This window comes from Manis pentadactyla, chromosome 16 (genome assembly GCF_030020395.1).
Source record: "Manis pentadactyla isolate mManPen7 chromosome 16, mManPen7.hap1, whole genome shotgun sequence".
NCBI classification, from domain to species: Eukaryota; Metazoa; Chordata; class Mammalia; order Pholidota; family Manidae; genus Manis; species Manis pentadactyla.
In genome coordinates this window covers 38,616,357-38,625,488 of record NC_080034.1, presented here as the reverse complement: position 1 = coordinate 38,625,488, position 9,132 = coordinate 38,616,357, and the positions used below count along the sequence as shown (strand labels likewise).

Genomic DNA, 9,132 nt, shown 5'->3' with positions numbered 1-9,132 from the left:
GAGGTGTGATGGAAGTTAAGAGTTGGGAGGGCGTTTTTCCGCCGGTAGTCAGAGACGCTCTCAGTTTTTAGAGGTCCTATGTGCTGTGTCCCCCGCGTTGGGCTGCGCCTGCGGGCATGCCTGAGTGCTCGAGTGATCCCCTCCGCCCCAGCCAACCCGACACCCCGAGCTCTCTTTGTCTCATGGTGGAGGTGTGCGCGCAAACCTGCGTCGCACGGCCCTCATCGGGTGCGAGCGCGGGGGCGCACCCTAACTCCCTAACTCTGTCCTCGGGGAGAGAAGACGAGCCGGAGCCCTGTGCTGTTGGTTGGAGCAGAGCTGGGCTTGCATTGATCCATTGATTGCGCGCGGTCTGTGCCTGACCTCCCTGCTCCCGGGGAAGCCGTCTCCATGGAGACAGGGCCCGCTCCCCCAGCGCCGGATTGTAAATTCCAGCAGGCAGCGGCCCGGCAGCCTGGGGAGGGGGCCGCCGCGCCCGGGCTCGCAGGGGGAGCGGCCGCCGCGTCGAGGCCCCATTTGAAAGAAAAAAGGGCACGAAAAAGGAGGTGGTGGAGAAGGAGGAGGGGGAGGAGGAAGAAAACGAGAAGGAGCGAGGAGAGGAGGAGAAAGAGGAGGAGGAGGAGAAAGGCGACGAAAAAAGGGACGGAGCCTGAGCGCCGGAGAAGGCACGGGAGAGGAAGAAAGAGGCAGCAGGGCGTGTTTCTGGCGCGGCGCTTCCCCTCCCCTCTCTCAGGTCCCTCGCTCGGGCTCCGCGCGCCCCGACTGCGGCGCGCTCGGGGAGAAGCTGGGCCCTGGGTGGGATCTCACGGAGCAGCCCGCCGCCGCCGGCAGAGCCGGGCTTGGAGAGCACGGGGTTCCCCTCTGTCTACGGCGCTGGGCGCCCCAGCCTCGCCGCGCTCTCCGCCTCGCTCTCCCCGGCGTCGGGCGTGGAGAAGACAGCAGCATCGGGAGTCTCCCGCGCCCTCGGCCCCTGGTCCGGCCCCGGCGGGGCGCCCCCTTCCCTCCCCGCTCCGGCGCGCGGGGGCCCGGCCCGCTTCCGCCTCCTGGGGCGGCCGCCGGTGTCTCCGGCCATGGGCTCCGCGCGCGTGCCCGGGCTCTGCCTACTGGTCCTGCTGGTCCACGCCCGCGCCGCGCAGCACAGCAAAGCCGCGCAAGGTAAGGAAGGAGGGGCGCGCGGCCGCGGGGCTGGGGGACCCGAGGACAGGGACGCGATTTTCGAGGGGCAGGGCAGGTGCTGGGAGGCGTGCTGCTGTCAGGACCGGGCACCGTGCACCCGTAACTCCTCAGCCGGGGACCTGACCTCTGGGAGCTGCGCTCAGGACGGAAGGCTGGAGGAGCCGTGGGGCGGCACGGATGAGTGAGAAGTCTGGGGGGCCCTGGGCAGAAGTGACCACGCACCTCAGAATTCTGCCCGACTTCACTGCCACCCCAGCATCTTCGAAAGATTTCGTGTAGTCCGAAAGTGGGAAAGAAAATCTTGCCTTTTCTTAAACATTGCCGGAAACTGAAGTTGTGGCCTGGAAAGGCTGAGGGAATGAAAACTTCTCAGCCATGTCACATAGTTCTTCCCCTCACCCCAACCCTCATGCAAAGTTAGACAGAAGTTTCGAAGTTGTTGTCTTATCAGTAGAAAAACGTTCAAGAAAAATAGGATCTTTTAAGAAAAAATGAATTCATCTCCCACTGGAGGGTAGGGGACTGAAGAAAAGAAGCAAATTTCTGTGACTCTGGCTCCCGGCAAGAATATCAATCACCTTCTGGCTCTTTGGGGGAAAATCTCTTGCGTCTTGCATGGCTCTCATTTCTTATCATAATATTTATTTATTAAGTCTTCAGATTTCCAATTCCATTTAAATCCAGGTCAGAATTGCATTAAAATAACAAAGTAAAATTCCAGTCAGGGAGCTCTGACAGGTCCCTCTAGGGCCCCCATCCCTGACCCCATGCTCACTGCCTGCCTGTCTCGAGGCAGTGCTGGCAGAAACCGGGCTGGTGGGCTGTAGGTCTCTTAGGGACAGCCTCCCCCACTCCTTGACCTCTTGCTGCACCTTTCCCCCATCATGTCCTCACCCAGGAAGAGATTTATATGGACAAAAAGCAAGGCTTTGCCCAGGAGGGATATGATTCTGCCTGTTGTCCCAAGCACTCCTGAAACCAAGCTGGTGTGTGGAGGTGGCTGGGTGAAGAAGGCAAGTTGAACTTGAGAGTTGGGGAAGCCCAAGTCTCTGGCAGTCAAGTTGCTGAGTACTGGAGCCTGAGTGCTTGGCTCTTAAGCGGCCCTGTGTACTGATGGGTTGCACTCTGTTGAAAGGAAAGTGTTATATCAGTGCCATCCTTGTCTCTGAAAACACTGCCTCTTCCACTACCCTCTTCCTCCTCCAACCTGTTCTTTAACGGAACTAAAACACTAGAGACCCTCAGCTGTCAAACACCAGACCCCACCCCCACCCCTTCCAACCCAAACAGTCTCTTCTCCAGTCCTGGTTCCAGACAGCCCTCTACCTCTGCTGCCCCCAGCCTGGGAGCAGCCCCTCTCCCACTGTGGATTTGCTTGTGTTTTCATAAACAAAGCTGGCTTTTGTAGTGTGTGCTGACTTACTCATAACATGGAATTAGCTAGGGAGTTTAGTCTGAAGGAAGGGACAGATTTCATGCAGTAATCTAGAGAGACAAGATAAGCGCTGCTTTCAAGTTGGAGCCAGTTTCTTTAGTGGCCCAGTGACACTGGGGGGCTGCGGACAAAAGTGAGAGCAATCAGCATATTCACAGGGGCTTTTGGAGCTGATGGAGACTCCTAGAAGGGGCAGGTGCCTTCAGGCTCAGGCTTTCAAGCCTGGGCAATCATCCCATCCTTCAGGGACCGAAGGACTCAGAATCCTTCCAGGTACTCCAGGGCTCCCTCTTTCATCTGACACCCTGCCAGGTGCTGTAGGAAATGCAGCCAGAATGGAGGCCTCTGCCTTCAAGGAACTTACAGACTAACAGTTTTGCCCGGGAATTATCTCATATTCAGGCTATACATGCTCTGACTAGGCTCCAGTTAGCTTTGCATCTTCCTTCTGAGTCTAGCTGGGCATAAAATCGAAAGCTGTCATTTCAGCTACCTTTGATGTTGCTATTCAGGAAATGTATCAACCTGGTCTGCCAGAGATTGCCTAACAGCAGGTCTGCTGGCTTAGATGGGTGTCTCTGGACCCGTGTCTTCAGGCCAGTCAGTGCTGCAGGAAGGACAAGCACTGACTCGACAGGGCAGCTTACCCATAGACAGAACGAGGCGGGCATCCCTTGGCCCCAGGCCTGTCTCCTAGGTTTCACCAGGCCAACAGGTATGTCTCTAATGTCACACACTTTTAAATGAAGCTCTAGCAGGTCTTTAAAATACAAATACCCTTGGCAAGTGTCTTGCACAGAGTTACTGTACCTCTGTAGATATCTGGGTCTCTGTCCCCTTTCTGCAGAGATTCCTTGGGGGAAAGCCAAAGTGGAATGGGATGAGGAGGAGGGGAGGGACAGGAAGGGAGCCCTGAGTGTACAAGCGAGTGTGTGTGTGTGTTTTGCCACGATCACTCACAATTGACATAGCTGAGTGTCTATTGTCACTTAGTTGTTGTGCATGACTACAGATGTTTCAGTGTCTTTGAGAACTGTGTGGATGAGTGGATGGGTACGTTTGGGTGACTGGGAATGAGTGAGCATGAGGATACATGGTTTCAAGTGTTTTTCAAGTGACTGTGTATTTTTAAGTAGACAGACTGGATAACCAAGATAATTTTTAACTTAAAAGCATTAATTTGCTTTGCTTTTTTGGGGGTGTGTGAGGGTGTTTTGCAGCAGTGGTTAAAAAGACTTAATCCTCACATAGGGCTCATGTTACAGCTGAATGAAAAGGTCTCCTGGCCTCCTAGGGAAAACTTGTCCCCAGGGCAGTCTCAGGGAGAGCCAGCCTGTCCGTTTAGTTTACCTGGCTGTTTTCTCCCCCATTAGGGATAGAATCTTGATAAAGTCATGTGTTTAGAGTTTCCAAGTAACACCATCCCTGGGACTGAGCGCATCCATCTGGTGACAAACAGTGTCTCTCTGTCTTGGAGAGTCTCTCAGGGTCTCTGGATGTATGTGTGTCTCTCTCTTTCTTTCCCCCACCCCTCTCTTCCTCTTTAATGTGGCTGTTTCCTCTCCTCCCCGCTTCCCTGGGCTCCTGTGGCCAGCTCTTACAGTGAGGGACTGTTCCTCCTAGCCCCTCCCTCCAAAATATGAAATGAAAACCATAACCGTGTCAGCGGGTGCGGGCTGCCTGTGGGGGGCTGGCTGTGCCCATCTGAGCCACGCTGGAGAGGAAGAAAGTCTGTCCTCACTCTTGAAGCCTGATCTTCAATCAGTTGTCCCTAAGCCCACTCCCCCTTCATTTTTCCAGAAGGGTGGTGGAGGAGGGTGGACTGCTCAGGAATTCCTCAGAATCCCTTTGACCTCTCTTTTCTCGGTGACATGTCCCCTGGGGAGGTAGGGAAAGCCTGGGGCCAGAGGGAGAATTTTTCCATTTCTTACCCTTCATCTTCTTGAGTGTCTGCAGGGTGGAACAAGAGGGCACTAGAAGACACTGAGACCGGAATTACTACAGGCAGAGAAGGAAGACAGTTGTCAGCAACCCCTAAATGAGATTTATTTTCTGAAATCCTCAGGAATCTAAGAGCATGAGAACCAGTTTGAGATGTGAGCAGCTGGGACCTGTTGTAAAAGGAGCTAGCCCCGGGTGTGAGTTTGGGAATGTGAGGTGTGCATTCACTGGGGCATGTGAGCATGCGTGTGCATGACTCAGGGTGTGTGTGTGTGTGTGTGTGTGTGCAGTGCTCCGGTGAGAGGAAAGAGGAAGCAGGGTGATGTGCATTTTGTTTTCATTGGAGAAGTAAAGAAATGGAATGGTTAGGTCTAGTGCCTTAACTGAAGGTGGGGGAAGGGAGTGGATGGCTTCAGACCCTCTTAAGAAGATGGAGGTGGAGGGGCTTGCTGCCTGAACTCACCCCAGTCCCTGCCCCTGGCTCTGGTCCCCAAGTGTCAGTGTTTGGGCCTCCATTGATGTCCTGTATCCCTAGCACATGACTGCTTATAAGAAAGAGTCCCTGTTAGGGCTGGAAACGGCAGAGCTGCTCTGAGGCTGGCAGTGCCCGCAAGAGGCCCAGACCTGGGGATAGCTTCTTCAGGCTCAGTTATAAGACGGGAGTCTAGAAACAGGGATTGCTGGTCTTTGGAGGGGAAAGTGGTATAGTTGTCAACCCAGGGGAGTTCGGGGAGTAGAGGAGCTAGTTGCCTAGGCTGAGAGGGAACATGTACCCTGCCTTGTCTCCTACTGGCCCCTTTGTCACCAGACTGGCCACTCTCCTTCTCCCATGCCCATATACTACCAGCCCCAAATGACATCGGGGTGGGGAATCTGGTACCAGTGGGTTTAGGTAAATGCAGAGCCTGAGAATTAGGGCCTCTGAAAAAATAAGTGAAATTCTCTTATTCACCTGTAGAGTGGACCTATCAGTAGGGACCCTTTCAGCTCTGAGATTCTGCACATCTCATCAAAATGTTTCAAGCTAAAGGCAGAAGACACTATAGCAAACCTTATCCCTGCAGCTGGGCCTGCCCCAGCTCCCAGGCTGTCTTCTCCCTGAGCCCTGCTCCACTGCTCCACTGCTTCACTGCTTTGCTGCTTCCTGCCTGAGTCTGCGGTGCTTGGCTATTTCCTTTCTTCCTCCACCCTGGTTTTCTGGGGCCCTAAGTACCTTGTAGTTCTTACTGTGAACTTAAGTGGGGTATTTCCCCCCTGGAAACAGCCGTTGCAAAACAAGTGTGTGTTTCTGTGTGTGCAAATGTGTGTGCATCCAATCCCATGGAGAGTGGAGCTGAAAAGTTTGTGTTCTGGGAACTGAATACTATCCAGGTGGGGCCCCAGGGCCTCAGTCCTTGGTCCTATACCTTATATTCTCAGCTCTAAGACTAGCCTCTGTGTTCTGCTCCAACCTAGATATCTCCCCTTTTCACACTAAGACACTATTTTGTAGTTGCCATTGGATGCTTTATTTGGCCCCACAGGTGGGCTCATGACCCCTGGATAGGATGTTGTAGCCCTCATTCTTACCTATGGTTTCATGGTGGCTGTAACCATAACCCTAGAGAGCTGTGGGGTTTGGACTTCGGAGCCCCAGGCCAGGAGCTGTCTGTATCTGGTCACTGATGGTGACAAGTTGGGGAAAGACCTGGGCAGGAGCTGCTGGGCTGGAGGGAAGCTCCAGAGTAAGAAAACAAATCTAAGGAATCTCTGGCTGAGAGGATGGAGTGTCAGGATATGTGGGCATGGGGGAGGGCCTAGGAGGGGGCAGCTTGAAGGGTAGACCCTGGGGAGTAGGTTTACAGAGAGGACGTTTTTACAAGTTTCTAATTATATTTATTTGGAGTTTTCCTCTGGCGGTTTGAAGCTGTTAACAGCAGGAACCTGTATCCCTGGTGTTTGTTTTTGTTTCTAACCAGCTGCTTGGCCCAGCATAGTGAATCCAAGGGCAGGAGACACCTGCCCACTGCCGCACTGCCCACCCCTTCATCACCACAATTCTCTCTGTGCCCACCATGGTGCACCAGCTTCCTTCCCTGCCCACCACTCAACACTGCCCTCCTCCAAGCTGCTCCCTATGCCCAAAGACTTAAGAGCATCCACATGCCTATTTCCTACCAGGATCATCCAAATGCCAGTTCCAGGTGATTCCATGGTTATGTACTGGATGCTTGCTTCATACTGAACTAGGTGCTGAGTTGGGTTAAGGAGGCACAACGCCAAGGCATGGATTCCTCCCTCAAGTATTTATGGAAGGCAGTGTGTAGTAAGAGAGCACTGGACTGGGAGTCAGAAACCTGTGTCCTGGCTCTTCACTAGCTTTTGCTCTCTCCCAAGATACCTTCTCTGGGCTTGTTCCTCATCTATATGAGAGACAGGACCATTTGAAGACCAAATAAAATAACCTACATGAAAGAACTTTGCACACTTAATGGAATTATGCATCATCTGGCATCACTGTTTTTTATGTTATTTTTTCCATCAATTTGAAGCGGTAAGACATAATCATGAAACTGGAAACTGACTGCATCTGCCTACTGCCTGCTTCCCTGCCCCTCTCTCTCCAATGTTGTTCTTTTCTCCCCACCCCCGTGACCCCCTATCTTACGATTCCTCTAAAAACCTCTCACTCAAGGTTGTTGGTGTAGTCCACACTGAAAGGGAGACAATTCTTGTCCATTTAGGGGTACATTCAAATGAGCAAGAAGCTGGATTAGGGATAAGGTGGGACTTAAGAGAGAAAATAGTAAAGCCTCCTGATGGGTGATGAGGCTCTCAGGTTTAGCCCCACTCTCCTCCAGTCACCAACACCAACTGCTTTTCCTGGCTCTTCAGTTGAGCTGGGGTAAAAGGAAGAAGGTGCTCTGCCTCCTCTCCATGGGGTCATCTTTGCAGTTTCCTGGACTCTCCAGGCTTCTCTCATCCCTGCCTAGGCTGTGTCCAGGCTGAGGATGAGCCCAGGCTCCAGCTAAGGTCACACAGTCTCAGCCCAGCTGGGAAGACAACCTGAGAAGCCAGAGCTGAGAAGGCAGGCTCTGCTGGTTTCCCTTGTTGCCCTTTTGGCCTAGAGGTAGAGCACATGTGCACATATGCAGGCACATATGCACCTGCTGCAGGTTAGGGTGTCAAGACCAGAACCTGAAAGGTTCTACTTTGGACATTACTTATTTTTGGGAGGCAACATGGAGGAAAGACTAAGGGAACTGACCAGGAGCAGCAATGGAATGCTGGTCTCAAGTGGCCCCTGGTGCCCTATCATCAGTGTTAGCACTAAGGCTGGGGAACATCTCTCTGACAAGGATGCTCTGAAGAGATGCCTGAGCAGCCTCAAATAATGTCTGAAGACCTTGAGATCCTATAGATCCCTAGGAATCCTATCCTAGAGTCAGTGGTCCCAGTCTCTTCTGGTCTCAGCACCATCAAATGAGTGCCTTTAAGCAGGTATCTTCCTAAGCAGAAGCCTTCTCTGGGTTTCCTATCCTCCACCGTTATTAAGACTAAATGTCCTGGGACTGCCCTCCATCCAGAACAGTTGTGGGGTCACAGGAGAGTAAAGAAGCAAGCTTTTTCTCTGTGGGGACATAGAGAGGATGCCACAATATGAATCTCATCCACTCACCCACCAACTCATCCATCTGTCCACCCATTCACCCATCTGTTTAACAAATATTTGCTAAATGCCTTCAATGTATGAGTCTGTCTTGTTCATTGCTGAGTGCCCAGCTGCTAGCACAGCTCTTGGCATGTTGCAAATATTGGCATGTTGCTCAATAACTATTAGTTAAATGGTGGAATGAAAATACCCAACCCTATTCCAGCTGCTGTACAGATTTCAAAGATTCAGAAGCCATGGCCTCAGGGAGCCTACAGCCTTAGTCATAAGATAATATACATCAACTAAAGTTAAATAATGGTACAAAGAAGTAGCATGTAAGAGGCATCACAAGATAGTCATTGGTTAGGCAGTCTAAGAACCTGACAGTAAACACCCATGAGTTAAGAGGAAAAGTAGACCAGAGAAGCTAGAACAGTCATAGGCAGCAGCTCCTGAACTGGGTCCTCAGTAATGGGTGAAATTCAGAAGCACATGGAGAGGCCATGAGGGGAGTGAGGTGGGCACACCAGACATCTGGGCTAACCTGGCTGGGGCAGGAGGAATATCACAGTCATGCAAGCACATCAGGATCCAGACAAGTTGCTCAGACCCACGTCACTGGGCCCATAACTACCCCCACGCCCTGAGTGGCCAGGTAACTATGGAGGTAATGTACAGGTGGTGTGGACTCTGCCTCAGGGTGTCTGCTTATCTGCAGCCTGCAATCTTGCTCATCTCCATTCGTTGTTATTCCTGAACTGGACCCAGGCAAAATTTTGAAGTACATGAAACATTTCCTTGGGGGTCCTCACGCTTTCCTTTTGGGGTACACTTCCCCATCCGCAGAAGGGAATCTTAAAAGACTGCCAATGTTACAATGATAACCCACCTTTTCTGGTCTGTCCTCTGACCCTCATATCCCCCACCCACATCCCACACTCCCTCC

The 9,132-nt window shown here is 52.3% G+C and overlaps 1 protein-coding gene and 1 long non-coding RNA gene across 8 annotated transcripts in view; one reads left to right on the top strand and one right to left on the bottom strand.

Annotated features, from left to right (window-relative positions):
- Window positions 1-725: 725 nt before the first annotated feature.
- The window catches only part of SCUBE3 (signal peptide, CUB domain and EGF like domain containing 3), a 40,594-nt gene continuing 32,187 nt past the window's right edge, over window positions 726-9,132 (top strand). For all 7 annotated transcript variants that reach the window (XM_036920093.2, XM_036920091.2, XM_036920092.2 and 4 more), the window contains exon 1: window positions 726-1,155. In XM_036920093.2, the coding sequence (XP_036775988.2) occupies window positions 1,071-1,155 (85 nt within the window). In that variant the 5' untranslated portion in view covers window positions 726-1,070. The remainder of the gene's footprint in view (window positions 1,156-9,132) is intronic.
- Window positions 1,271-9,132, bottom strand: part of LOC130681341 (uncharacterized) — a 40,187-nt gene continuing 32,325 nt past the window's right edge. The window contains exon 3 of the long non-coding RNA XR_008994426.1: window positions 1,271-2,301. This is a non-coding gene — a long non-coding RNA (uncharacterized LOC130681341). The remainder of the gene's footprint in view (window positions 2,302-9,132) is intronic.